Source organism: Pantherophis guttatus, chromosome 1 (assembly GCF_059756535.1).
Source record: "Pantherophis guttatus breed Tessera chromosome 1, ASM5975653v1, whole genome shotgun sequence".
In the NCBI taxonomy this organism is placed as follows: domain Eukaryota; kingdom Metazoa; phylum Chordata; class Lepidosauria; order Squamata; family Colubridae; genus Pantherophis; species Pantherophis guttatus.
The window spans coordinates 151,404,634-151,419,454 of record NC_142063.1 but is presented as its reverse complement, the minus strand read 5'-3'; the positions used below and the strand labels follow the sequence as shown (position 1 = coordinate 151,419,454).

The following is a 14,821-nucleotide window of genomic DNA, read 5'->3' as shown; positions in this document are numbered from 1 at the left end:
ACTATTGTGTAATTGTTCTTTGCCAGCCTTAATAACTTCAGTAAACCTCAGAAAATCAGACAAAGGATTTAAATTCTATAGGATCTTCATAGATGATGGGTAACTATTTTCTACATCAGCAGCTACTTGGGATCTTAAATTATTAAAGTGGTCTTTCCCAGCTTGGTACCAATCAAATGGGAAAAGTTGAAAGTATGTTCAAAATTTGTGATTTCTTTCTTCTGTAACTCAAGCTCTCATTTTACAATCTCAGGATGAAGAAGAATTAAGTAAAATCCTCAATTTGAGTTTAAATCAGGAGGACAATAGGACAATAGAATCTTGAATTTACTTTAATTCCACTTAATATTGTCGACATTGTTCTGCATTTGTCTTTACATAGATACTGGAAATTGTTTAGGACTTTGATGGGAAAGATCTGCCAGAAAATGCCAAAGATCTATGGCACTGTTTCTCAAACTCAGCAACTTTAAGATATGTGGACTTCAACCCCCAGAATTCCCCAGCCAGCATGCTGGCTGGGGAATTCTGGGAATTGAAATCCAAGCTTCCTAAAGTTACTGAGATTTAAGAAACACTGATCTGTAGATTCATTCAGTGAAATAGACTTAACAGTGTCATTTGTGGAGCTTCACACATTTTTCTTTTTTATTATCTATGTGTATACATAATATTTTTAGAAATTATGAACAAGGGAGACATATAATATTTCATATTATCCCATGAGAGATGCAAGTTGCAGCAAAAACTTGTTTTGTGGTTGAGCTCTGTCACCTTCCAGAATGATGAAGAATCAGTGCCATCTCTTTCAATAAAATACCAGATATTTAAACCTGCCAAACTTTCTTCTTTCAGGGCTTCTGTTTTATTTTATATATATACATACATACATACATACATATATACATACACACATATATACATATATACACATACATATATTTATTTATTTCTATCAAACAGAAGAAATTTTGCCATTTCTTACAGTGTGTATATATACATATATACATACATACATATACATACATACATACATACATACATACATACATATATATATATATATATGTATATGTATGTATGTATATGTATATTTCTATCAAACAGAATAAATTTTGCCATTTCTTATAGTGTATACCTCCTCATTTATAAACAGTTCTTCCTGCCATCCTTCAAATCAATATTGTTCTGTAATTTGAAATGGCAAGGATAAATTGAACCTTTTTTTTTCCAGGAAGGAAAATGTAGCATACATTCTTTCCCTCTGTTTGCATTTCAAAGAATCCTGTGAATTACATGTCATTTTTCAGGTGAAATGTGCAGAAAATTGACCTGTTGTTGATGTGAGAAAAATACAAAAATTGAATTTAGTGAAAGTGCTTTGAGATCTGAGATTCTATTTATTTTCTTCATGAGCTATAAATAATAGAAAATTGGAAAACACAGATGAACAGGGCAATATTTTTCTCTGACTTAATATATCTTTATATTGTATATTAATAACTATATCGAGTAAACCTGAAAACTTCCAACAACATGCAGAGATAGAAAGTCTTATTGTATGTGTGGGGTAAGCACACTTTCTGTGTGGTGTTGATTTAAAGGAGGCTTCAAGTGGTGTTTAAAAAAATTTGATATGAGGCTCAACATAGGTTTAAAAATCCAAATAATAATTTCAAGTCAGCGTATCTGTAAAATAGAGAAACTTGAATTTTTTAATGACTTTTTACTTCTTGTTCAAAAGATAAATCTTACATGTGGTACAAAGCGCAAGTAACTTTGCTTGAATTCATCAGTTCTAGTTATGTCTGTCATTTCCACTTTAATTTAAATTTAGATACCCTTTTCAGAATAAGAGTCTCTTGGCTTATGTCGAACCATAAATCAGCACTTAGCCTGATGCCTCTAATAAAAATAAGATTTATGGCCCATTTCCTAAAGCAGGGTCATCCATGAATTTACCTCATTCATTCATTTAGAAAACATTGCTTGCATTAGCCATAAATAAATTGCTCCAGATCAGATGATTTTTGTAAGAGTAAAAGTAAAAGGTAATCCTCTCTTCTTACAGACACACTTACATGCACGCATGCGCACACGCAACATGTTTATGATGCTGGAGAGACATCTGCATTCATTTTTTACCCTTGCCAACATGGCCAATGATAAGCAAATTCAATAAACCTGGAGGAGCACCAGCTTGCTGCTTGGGTCTTAAAGTTCTGTTGTGCCTTAAAACCAAAGTAACCACTTCTTGAATAGCAGCTCACATTAGAGACAGCTATGCCCACATCCAGGCATGTTGGGATAGTTGTATTCCTTCTTGTGATCCTTCCTTTGGGGTTGTGAATGTAATTGGGCTCAAAGGACAAACTCTGAATGAGATTCTTGTCAAATATTTTCATTCAGGGCCTAGGGCTGATTAAGAGACATCCAAAACTTGTTTGAATGTTAAGTCTTAATCTCTTATGGAAGATGAGAAAATTCTTCCAATGTCTTCTACAGCCATCTCCCAGATGTGTTAGGCCAGGGGTGTCAAATTCAAGGCCCATGGGGTGCTTAGATCTGGCCCGCAGGGCCACGACGGCCTCTTGCAGCACTCTGCCAGTGAAAATGGAACCGGGGGGGGGGGGGACTGCGCGCAGCCCCCCTGGGCCCCGTTTTTCCTTGCAGAGTTCTGCAGGAAGCCATCACGGCCAAAAACTGGGCCCGGGGGGACAGGAAAGGAAAAAGGAAAGAGGAAAGACAAATAAAAAGAAGGAAAGATGGGAAGAGAGCAAGGAAAGAAAAAAAGGAAAGAGGGGAAGGAAGAAGAAAGGAGAATGAAGAGGGAAGGAAAAAGAAGGAAGGAAGGATCCCCCAACTTCTGCCTGGGCCACCACAGTACCCAACATGAGTAACACTGAGCTGACCACACCCCCTGGCCCAACCCCCCAGCCCCCCCCCGAGGTCAAACACAACCCTGATGCGGCCCTCAATGAAATCGAGTTTGACACCCCTGTGTTAGGCTGATAAGAAAGCATAACTTTCAGTAGTTACACTTGTTAATGTGAATCAAGAAATCTATAAAATCCCTTTTAGTTTTAGCTTTTATTCCCTGTCAAAACGGCATTTTAGTTCACTGAAGATTGAGTATGAAGAGATGGGCTTTTTTCGGTGGCCAATGTATGTAATGCTAAACATATACTATAAGAGGAGGCTGAGCTGGAGATGCAGCCAAGAGAGGCCTTGCTAGGGGGAAAAAAAACTACACTTAGCAAAGTTAAGTGTTCCAGCTATAACTAAGTGATTTTGGCAGTAAACTGCAATGATGCCTCTACAACACAATACATAACATGTTCTGATGTCATTATGTAAATGCTCTGAAGATATGTGAGCGTTTGATCATCTGATGCAGATATCAGTCATCTCATTTACCTGATGACATAATCACACAAGCTTTGTTATTTGCCCACTCTGCTCTTCCTGCAAATGCTAAGGGGTCAGCTAGAACAGGGCTGTCAAACTCCCGTTCCGTGGGCCGGATGCGTCACGCGCTGACCACGCCCGGTTTAGCAATGGGGGAAAAGGTCCCGATATGTCACGTGACGCCACCATGGCAACGTGAGTTTGACACCTCTGAGCTAGAATCTTCAGTAGACAAAGCGAATGATTCAAATGCCCCCCCCCACTTAACCTTTATTGTCCTGAAAAGTAAAAGTCTTGTGCCATTGGACCCCTAAATTTAACATTCCAGCAGAACAGCTAAGAAGGGCCTAACTCAGTGATGGCTAACCTTTTTGCCATCGCGTGCCAAAAGTGGGGGGAACGGGGGGGTGTCGCGTGTGCGTGTGCCCACATCCATAATTCAGTGCGCCCCTCCCTCCCGCGCATGCGCACGTGACCCCCCCACTTCCTCCTGCTTTTGGCACGCGATGGCCCGGTGGGCCCCCGTAGGCCCGTTTTTCCCCCTCCCCAGGCTTCAGAGGCTTTCTAGGAACTTGGGGAGGGCAAAAACAGCCTTCCCCATTCCCCCCGGAGGCCGGAAACAGCCAGTTTCCCGACTTCTGGTGGGACTGGAAGGCCTGAAAATCAGTTGGCCGGTGCGCACATACGCGCTGGAGCTGAGCTAGGGCAACACTCACGTGCCCACCAATATGGCTCCGCGTGCCACCTCTGGCACCGGTGCCATAGGTTCGCCATCACGGGCCTAACTAATCAGAGCTACTGTACTTAGCTTGCTGGATATTATAGTTCTTCCTGATAGGCTAAATGTGAAATCTCCATTGTAAAATAATTGTATATTTTAGTGAAGGAATATTCTCCGGTGCCACATTTGCTTATGAAAGTTATATTTGATTTTTCTTTCTGAATATGTATACAGAGAGCAAGAGGTGTTAAAATATGCATGAAATAGATTTCTGGCAAGAGTGAATGAAAGGCTGATTGTTAGTTTCATGCAAAGTATAGTAAAAAGAAAAACAAAAGTTAACTGAAATGGCACACTATGTAACATTATTATTTCTCAGTAGCTCAGAAAGATCACCTGCAGGAGTTTGCCCTAAAGCGTGGATTTGCTGAAGGATAGAAAAACAATATAGTTTCTTTTGAAAAAGCCACAGTGGTTTTATTCTGTGACTCTCCTTTCTTAAATGTAAACATTGCTAAGTTTGAGAGTTGAAACATTGCTAAGAGTCAACATTCAGCTTCTTCCTAATTAGCAAAGGTCTTCGTAATTCAAAGACAAGAGACTATTTGAAGAACTATCAATACCTGCCATGTTTTATTTTATTTTATTTTATTTGTGTATTTATTTTCCCTACCTTGTCTCTTGAAATAGACATCTAGTTGATGTCTTTATACATAACTTTCCCTCCTGTTCTTTAACGTCCCGTGGTTCCTAATTACAGGAAATCCTTAAAGCCCTGGGCAACCCTACCAGACCAAAAGCTAAATGTTTAACATTATTATGTGATTTATATATATAACTGTATTATATACAGGTAGTCCTCAACTTAACGACCACAGTGGAACCTAACATTTATGCTACTATGTGAGAAATTTATTAAGTGAGTTTTGCCCCGTTTGATGACTTTGCTTGCCATATTTGTTAAGTGAATCACTGCAGTTGTTAAATTAGTAGCACGGTTGTTCAGTGAATCTGACTTCCCCATCAGAAGATTGCAAAAGGTGATCACAGGACCCCCATACACTTCAACCATCATACCAGTGATGGGTTCCTCCCAGTTCAGCCCGGTTCTACCGAGCCGGTAGCAGTGACGATATGACATCACTGAACTGGTTCTTTTTGTTCGGGAGCTAGGCCCTCCCGCCCCCCCCCTCCACATTATTCTTACCTTTTATTTGGCCCCGCCCCCAATCTATTCGCTGCCTCCCGAGTCCCAGAGCTGATCGGCTAGAAGGAAAAAAACTGTTTAAACTCTTGCTGCGGGGCTTCAAAGGGCCGCCCTACAGCTGATCAGTATTAAAAGGCAGTGTGGTGGTAGACCGGTGCCTCCAAAAACAAATGGGTAGACCGGTGTCTCCAAAAACAAATGGATAGACCGGTACAGCTCTGCAAGCAGTTAAAAGCCTGGTAGAGCAGTACCTCTGCTAAATCCTAAAGAATTGTCACATGACCATCAAACCACGCCCACAAAATAAGCCACGCCCACAGAACCGGTAGTAAAAAAATTTAGAACCCACCCCTGCATCATACATATATGAGTCAGTTGCTAAGCATCTGAATTTTGAGCGTGTGACCATGGGGATGCTGTAATAGTCGTAAGTGTGAAAAATGGTCATAAACATTATTTTTAGTGCCGTTGTAACTTCGAACAGTGACTAAATGAACTGTTGTAAGTCGAGGACTACCTGTATTAGCATTTTTTGACACCAAAGCCACTTGGGCTTTTGATGATAAAACTAGACCCAGGAATATCCTTGGATTGTGTTTTTTTCCTTTAGGACAGTGTTTCCCAAACTTGACCCTTTGAAAATGTATGGACTTCAACTCCCAGAATTCCTCAACCAGGCATACTGGTTGGGGAATTCTGGGAATTGAAGTCCATGCATCTTAAAATAGCCAAGTTTGGGAAACACTGCTTTAGGAGAAGGACAATTCCACCCCATTGTATTCATTTTGAGAACCAGCCGTGCACCAGTGGTTATTATATGGTTTCAGTTCATTGGCTATCCTCTGACCAATTATACTTCCAAGGACAGATTCAATACATATGTGACTAATGGCAAGGAGCTTGTAAACTAAGCAGGGTCGGACCTGTTTTTTTACATGGACATCCCTTGGCTGTTGGTTAAACTGAGACATCAGAAGTAATTCCAGAAGGTAATGGCAAATGTTATTGATACTTTTGCCATTACGGGTAATCCTCGACTTGCAACCATTTGTTTAGTGACCATTTGTGAAACAATCAGTCCTGGTATCAGCTGAGACAGTCCTGGTCTGATGCGATCAAAATTTGGACGTCTTGCAACTAGCACGTATTTACAATGGCTGCAGCATCAAATGGTGTCAGGTGATAACCATTTACAGACTTCCCAGCCGGTTTCTGACAAGCAAAATAAGTGGGGGATGCTGGATTCAGTTAATGACTGTGCAGTTGACTTAAGTGGCTGCAACCCAGGGGTGAAATGCTCCCGGTTTGGACCGGATCGCCTGATCCGGTAGTGATTGCAGCGGGTGGTTCGGAGAACCGGTAGCAAAAATCCCTGCCCCCCCCATGCCCAGCTGAGCCATGCGATCATCAAAGGCCTTTTTTTTTTACTTTTAAAAACATTTTTTCTATAACCTCTTCGGCCGAAAAAATGATTTTAAAAGTTAAAAAATAAGCCTCTGATGATTGTGTGGCTCAGCTGGGATTGGCTAAAGAGGTTGTAGGAAAAAATGCTTTTAAAAGCCTCTGACGATCCCAGCTGAGTTGCCTGATCGTCAGAGACTTTTAAAAGCATTTTTTTCTGCAACCTCTTAAGGTTGTAGAAAAAATACTTTTAAAAGTAAAAAAAAAAAAAAGTTGGCCACGCCCTCCCAGTCACATTACACCCCCCCCTCCACCAAGCCATGCCCACAGAACCGGTAGTAACAAATTTTACATTTCATCACTGCTGCAACCATAAAGGTCATACATAAAGGGCATGAATCACTTAGCTGCGTCGCTTAACAAATTTCAATCCCTATTGTGGTTGTAAATCGAAGATTACCGGTAAACCTGTACCTTCTTCAGTTGCCTATAAAACCTACATTGATGTATCCTTGAAATCACTACAAGGAACTGGATTTGAAGGAGGTATCATTTGTCCTCAAGACTCTGATCTTGCCCTGAATCCTCCAATGAACTCAATACTTGAAAACAGGAAGGGCAGAATAGAACTGAAGGATCTTATTTTACATTTAGGCACTTTTGGTGTGCCTAAAGATTCCCCATTCTGGAAATGATGCTGGTAGCAGCAGCAGTAGTTCTTCCACTTCCAGTACTTAACAATGAAAATTAGGCCATATTCAATATTCTCGACTTTTATGTGTGTACAAAGGATGCTGATTTTGTGGCTTGGTTTTCCATTCCTAGCCTATTCATGAAAGCAATAAATAATAGATTTAGCAATAGATTATGCATAGTAACATCAGCTATTGGGTTGTCATGCTCATTCAAAGTGAATATAAATGTAAAATTAAAGGCACGACACAGACATGCTATTTCTCAACTTTCTCTTTATGAAGCCCAACAAGGAGTAACCCTGATGAAGGTACTCCTGAAAAATTACATTATTTTTTTTTATTCTAGGGAGGAAAAAATTATGTTAACCTTGACTTCAGGCTTCCTTTTATAAATGTTTCATACCAAATGCCTCATTCTGCTCTTCGTACGTAAATGCCTTGTATTTATTAACTAAATACCTTGTAACTTGGTGTGTACTCCATGCTTTTCATGCTTTGTTTTCCCCAGTTGCTGCTAATTTACAAAAAATAGTAGATGACCCCAGAGCCTTGAAAACATTAACCTTTAAACTGGTAAGTAGAAATACCGTTGGAGGTAAAATAATGTAAGTAAATAGGAAAAAATTACTGATCTTTTTGAGCAAGGTACTTTCTTTATTTCTGGCCTTTATTAGTCTCTCTTTTTTTTTTTAACTGAGAGCTGACCTTTCAAGCATTTTATTAATCTATGCAAAATGAAATTAGAAAGCAGAAAACAGCCTTTGTAGCTTTTTTTTATTTCACTCGCTGGAAATCATAATTTATCAGAAAGGAAAAGAAAAGCCAGCACTCCTCTATCAATCTCTAGTGAGCTGACAAACCCTGACATATATCTTGTGTCCTTGTATCTCCTGGTGCCTCCCATGTATTGGCTGACAGCGGTAAGACTTTCTGATTTGTGTTAGTTGAATCCCTGAACCTACAATAATTTATTTCTTAAGAAGACAGTAAAACTAAGCTTGGGCATCTGGCGTGAAGTTTGCATTTTTCTGGGTAAATAGCTTACTGTTTGGGAATTGTAGAAATCATGATGTATTTCCTGAAGTCCAGAAGACAATAACAATAGCCGTGCTATAGGATGTTTAGCTGCCCTCAGCTATAGTTTGTTTGTTTGTTCACCCATCATGCTTCCCCTCGCTTTTGCTTTTTTCATGGAGCCCAATTCACCTATTTGATCTGCATCACTCCCATGCTTAATAATTTGCAAATGAAATCATGGGTTCCTTCTGAAGGTAACATGTTGGCTTGGACCCTCAGATAAAATACAACACTTTTTGAATAATTTTTCCCCTCTTCCCATAGCCATTTATCTCACGATAAAATGCTCCTTGTAGAAATGGAGAGACGGGTTGAAAAGTGCTCATGGATAGTCAGATATTCCCATATGAAATCAAAACGTCCTGATTGAACGAACTTCTCTTGCCTACTATTATTCCTCATTGTTGAAGGAAGCCCTCGTTTCATTTTTATTTGTTTAAAACATTTATATTAGGCTTCCCATTTAAAGAAAAGAGTGGTGTGTTTTGTGATGATTCAAGAGAAAGAGGGTCACCATTCCTGGCTTCCCCCCACAGACTTTGCTTGTCAGAAGGTGGTTGGGGAGGTCTCAAATGACTCCCGGATGCTGCAATTGTTATAAATACCTGCAGTTTCCAAGTTCCCAAATTTTGATCACATGACCATGGAGATATTGCAATGGTTGTAAGTATGAGGACTAGTTGCGAGCCAATTCTTTCAGTGCCGTTGTAGCTTCAGTTGGTTCCTAAACAAATGGTATTAGCCAAAGTCTACCTGTACAGTAAAGGATTAATGTGTAGATATGTCTGTGCGCTCTGTGACTTCATGTTGGCTACATAATCGCGGAAATGTCTTTGGACAGCGCTGGCTCAACTGCCCTTGCAATGGAGATGTGCACTGCCCCTATAGTCGGCAGTGATGTGCGGAGTAAAATCTGCACGGACTCCTTATGTGTCTGTGTTGTGAACAGTTGCCGAATAGTTCAAAAGAGGTGCCATCAAAGAGATCAACCAGCAGTAATTATGACTAAGTGGAATGTCAGTTTTATAATTGGACTAGGAAACAGTGTAATCACTGTGTCAGAATAATAACATATAACACATTCAGGTTCCTCAGCAGCTCCCCCTCCAAGTCATGATCTAGAAACAGTTCTGTTAAGCCATCATTACAATCCTGTTTAAGTCTGAAGAACTGATTTTTCAGTAGCTGAAGTGGCTTATAAGTACTGTATCAGACTCGGGGTGATCTTTGCAATTGGTCAACGGTAGCAAATTGTTCTCCTTATATTGTAGATCAGCAGCCCCCAACTTTTTGGCCACCAGGGACTGGTTCCATGGAGAGAGATTTTTTCGCAGACCGAAGGGGACGTGGTTTCGTGTGCTGCCTGCATCCTGCGGATGGGGCTTCATTTGTTTCTGTGGACCGCGGCATGCTGCGGTCCATGGACCGGGTTTGGGAACCCCTGTTACAGATAGTTATCAGCTGACTTCCATTTGTCCAGCAACCCTTCAAAGTTATGGCAGTGCTGAAAAAAATGGACATATAAATGGTCCCCAAAGTTCTGGCCACAACAACACCCCCATGTTCATGTGATTGTGATCCAAGCACTTGAGTGCCCAGCTCACGATTTATGCTGTCACAGGGAGCTGTAGTTAGGCAATCATCATATGCAACCTTCCCAATCATCTTCTGATAAGCAAAGCCAAATGGGCAAGCCAGCAGGGAGACTGCATGTTGCTCTGGTAAATGGCTCCCACCTGCAGTCTCCGCCAGCCCTTCCTCAACCTGCACTATGCAAAATGACTCACATCTTTTGGGATTATGGTGGCAACTGGGACTGCCGGGATTGCCAGCACTAAGCAATATGGTCATGTGACATCACCCTTTACAACTGTAATAGCAATTGTGGTCCCAGTTGCTTTTGTAACTTGAGGGCTGCCTGTACAGTGTTTTGGGTTCTGCAGGTGAAATCTGATTTATACTTAGCAACAAAACCTCACACATACACACAGTTCTTGCAATCAGCAGTGTACATTATTGCTAGTAATCCCCACTAACAATAGAAGAATGAGCTTTCCCAAACTCAACTATTGTTGAGTAATTTGAAATCCACCAGTTAACCAGAGAATGTTCAACACAAATGAGCTGCCCGTCTTAACAATTTTGGAAATAAAAGATATCAATTCAGGCTCTCCAGCAGTAAAAGCATCTGCTGCGATCAGTGGCAAAATGTATAGCTTCTTCATTGACAACTTTCTCTAAAATAGTTTCCGCATAAAGTGATGCCTCAGCTTCTTCCTACAAAATATGACAAAACTGTGTAGACGTAACAACATAACTTGTGACCGCTTCAGCAAAATTGATCTATGGATGCACAACTTGATGAATGTTGGGTTGTATTATTATTTGTATCGTAATTTTATTGAAAAGGCTCTAGGAGGCAAGTTCAGTGCACAAAACCCCCTTTGTTGCCTGTAGTGTAAGTATTTTTTACAGTAATGTTTAAGAGCATAATTATTGACACTCACTCACTAAAACATTTGACAATGCATGATTAATGGCATCCATAGCAAATTTGCCTTCTTCATAATGGTATCGATCTGTGGTTATGCTGGACAATCTGAAGACTACTTTTTGAAATCTAGCCTGCTTTAAATAGAAAGTGTACATGTTTAGACTGTTGGTGTAATTAGTAACATTGATTGAAAATTCTGTGTCAATAAATTTATGAGAACTTTAGTTAACAATAATCAGCTATACTGACCCCATTGTATTCAGTAGCAAATTGGTCCAGGCCAGTTCAAGATATTTGAAGTTAAAGTTACTGGTTTATTTGGGAGTTAGTTTCACTGAATTCTGTTACCTCACTCTGAATAATCACATACAGTATAAATTTTCATGAATTGTCTAGACATTTAAAACACATAGACAATAGCAGTAAATTTAATACAGTACTACCAAACCTGCATATAGCATTTGAATCACCCTCTTAGATAACAGCCAAAGGACTATTCATTTATATTAAAAGCTGCATTGCTTCTATCACAAAGTGTACCTAAACCTCACTTTTGCAATGGTGATGTCAAAGAATGGTGCAGGAAGAGAGGAAAAGAGTTGAAAAGATAGCAGATTAAATCTTCTTAACTGCCATGTTCACTCAAGGCTTCTTGACTGAATATTTCACCTGCATACATAAAATATACAGTAGTGGCCAAAATTGTGGAAACCTTTTGGGAAAAGTGTATTTTCTAAAACTAGCTAATACCACCATTTTTGGGGGAGTAGTAACATAAAAAATTTTTATCAATGGAAAGATAATTTAATCAAGAATGTAATGCAATAATGTCTATGAAGGATTTGCTATTAGAATAGCAGTTACAGTATAAAGAAGAAAAGTGAAACACATAGAAAAAAATGAGATATACAAAAATTATCACCATAGAAAAAATGAGATATACAAAAATTATCACATCAGTTAAAACTTAGTTGGGTAACCTTTAGCATGAATTACAGTCTTACATGGAGTGAACCAAGTCTTTTAGTTCTGCAGCTGTTATAATGTGAAACCAAGATTGATTGAATGATTGCTTCTATTAACTGGGTTTTTTTGCTGGGTCACTTCTGACTAACAAGTTTCTTTAGTCGGCACCATAGATTTTCAATTGGGTTAATGTCTGGGCTATTCCCAGGCTATTCCAGCAATGGAATATGGTTATCTTGAAACTCAAAAATAAAGTGGTGTTATTAGCTATCAAACCTCAAAAATACACTTTTCCCAAAGGTTCCCACAATTTTGGCCACTACTGTAATTTTAAAGCGCCAGGCTTAGCAAGAGACCCATGAATTCAAGCCAGGCCTTAGGCATGAAAGCCAGTTGGGTGACTTTGGGACAGTCAATCTCTCTCAGCCCAATTCACCTTGCAGGATTGTTATTGTTGGGAAAATATGAGGATGAAAGTGTGTTGGAAACGCTCACTGCCTTGAATTATTTGTAAAAAGGAAGGGAGGAAAGAAGGAAGGGGAAGGGAGGAAGGAAGGTTGACTTTCTCTCTCAAGAATCTCTCCCAGCCTCCTTTAAGCACCTCTAACCCTGTTCCTTTGGCATTGTGTTTTTCAGGCTTCTGGTTGTGACGGTACGGAAATCCCCGACGAGGTAAAATTGATTGGGTTTGCTCAGTTAAGCGTCAGCTGATGCCAAAGCACCTGAAACCCCTCCTCCCCCAGCAAAAGGGTGTGATTGCGAAGAGGCCAGCTTTACATTGTGAAGGAAATTTTTCAAGCACCACACACGGAGTTCCGCTTCATCCAGTAGCACCTCACCAGGTTGGAACAAGCGAAAGCCCACCGCTCCACCACTCCTTGCTAACATTCCAGAAGCCACTCAGTGCTGCTTCAGCAGTTGGGATGGATTTCCCTGACAAGAGAACAGACGGATCGGAAATGCACTCAAGTGGCTGCATCCATTGGTTACAAAAGGAATCTGCTGCCAGAGCTATTTCTTCTTTAATTCAAACAAAACAGTCATTATTTAGTGGACAATTCTGATTCGTTGGTTGTTATGTAGAATGAACGTGATTATAAACGATAGGGTTTATTAGCCAAACTTGAATTCCTGATTTAAAACCAACTGTGAATTCCCCCCTCCCCTTTTATTTATGCAATATATATCTCCTAGCTGTATGAAATTGGACTCCCCCCCCCTCTTTTCATGATTTATGTGCTAGTTGCAGTTAAATTATGTTTATTTAAAGGGAAGTAGAGATTTCTCTTTGAAGTATTTGTCACAATCCCTAGTTTTGAACTGATGTAGGCATTAGTTTTGGGTTTTGTTTGGTTTGCGTGTTCCTTTAAGCATCCCTCATTGGATTGTCAGTGGCGTGGGAGGTGCCTTGCAAATATTAACGTTCTAAGATTGTGCCTGAACCTATGCTAAACCAAGCTCATCTCATTTTTAGTCACACACCGTGCTTCAATTTTCTGAGTCATGAGAATGAATTATTATAGCAGAGACTCAAAAGACAAATAAATTATGGCCTACTTTGTTGGGGGAATCTATAAGCTGAACCGTGTAAACAGTTGCCATTAAGCTAAAATGCCTTTGTTTTACCCGTCATGGATTTGGTTTGTTATTAAGAGATAGGAATTGTTTCATAATAATAAAACTTGAAAAGAATCTGAGCTTTACTTGAAATTCTGCAGAACATCCAGGTGGAGTGCAAATAATAAGAAAGGGCTTTGTGCAATGATTTAAGTGGTGAACGAAAATCAAGAAAATGAAACAAGAAGAAGGTGTTACACAATATTTAAACATTTCTGACCAAAGTAGTCATAAACTTAATCTGTGGCATAGATATTTTGGAGTTAGTGATTTTGGAATGAGATTTCAGTCTGATACATTTTCAAAGGCGTGGACTTACTGGATGTCCCACATAAAACCAATTCCTTGCTAAGTTTAGGTAAACGGCAGCTCTCTAACCTAAGGGGAAAATGGCAAATGTGTTATTTAAAAGTTATTTATAATACCTTGTCATTAATGTTTGAGGTGTTCTAGACCATTGGCATACAATTCAATGTAATTTCATTCCATTCTGTTGTTTACACAATGATTACTTAAAGACTGACTGCAGAGGTAAAGGAAAATAAAGGTGTATTGCACAAATAGATTGCTGACTTTTCTTTCATGATGAATCTAGATTTACTTTAAATTATTCTCTCCTTATTTTCTCATGTCTTAACTACTAGCCATCCGTGGATTGAAACACAAAGGTCAGTTTCTTTACCCTTTTTGTCATTCTTTTTGTTCATTGTGTGTCACAGAAAGTGGCATTTCAAGCCAATCTTGACTGATCTTGAAAAAACTGTACGGAATTTAAATCTGATTAGTATTTGGATAGGAGACCACCATGAAATCCCAGAGCTGCAGGTTACTTTGGAAAGTTGAAAAAACAGTCCTGGAAAAAGAAAAAACAATAAAGTGCTTCTGTTCTATATTGCCAAGGAAATTATAGGAACCTATCAAAATAATCTCCAGTGGCTGAGTTTGGTGGAAGGGTCTCCATCCACAAATTCAGTTACAATTTCTGTTAATGTAGTTATTCAAAGCAAGTGCACGCAGCCGTGGTGTTAAATCAGGTGAACTGCAAGATACCCAAAACTGCACGTGCTACTGCATTCTGGACCAATCGCAACTCCTGGATGGTCTTCAAGGGCAGCCCCATGTAGAGTGTGTTGCAGTAATGCAAACAGGAAGTGACTCTGGCATGAGTGATTTAAGAATAAACCAGTATGTATGGCTTATGAATAGCTTCACTTAACATGCTAAGCCAGGGGTCT

At 39.6% G+C, this 14,821-nt stretch overlaps 1 protein-coding gene across 2 annotated transcripts in view; it reads left to right on the top strand.

The window, feature by feature from the left end:
• STK39 (serine/threonine kinase 39) overlaps positions 1-14,149 on the top strand; it is a 141,653-nt gene extending 127,504 nt beyond the window's left edge. For both annotated transcript variants that reach the window (XM_034426776.3, XM_087882009.1), the window contains exons 17-18: positions 7,941-8,005; positions 12,606-14,149. In XM_034426776.3, coding sequence (XP_034282667.2) covers positions 7,941-8,005; positions 12,606-12,680 — 140 coding nt within the window. In that variant the 3' untranslated portion in view covers positions 12,681-14,149. The remainder of the gene's footprint in view (positions 1-7,940; positions 8,006-12,605) is intronic.
• Positions 14,150-14,821: the final 672 nt, after the last annotated feature.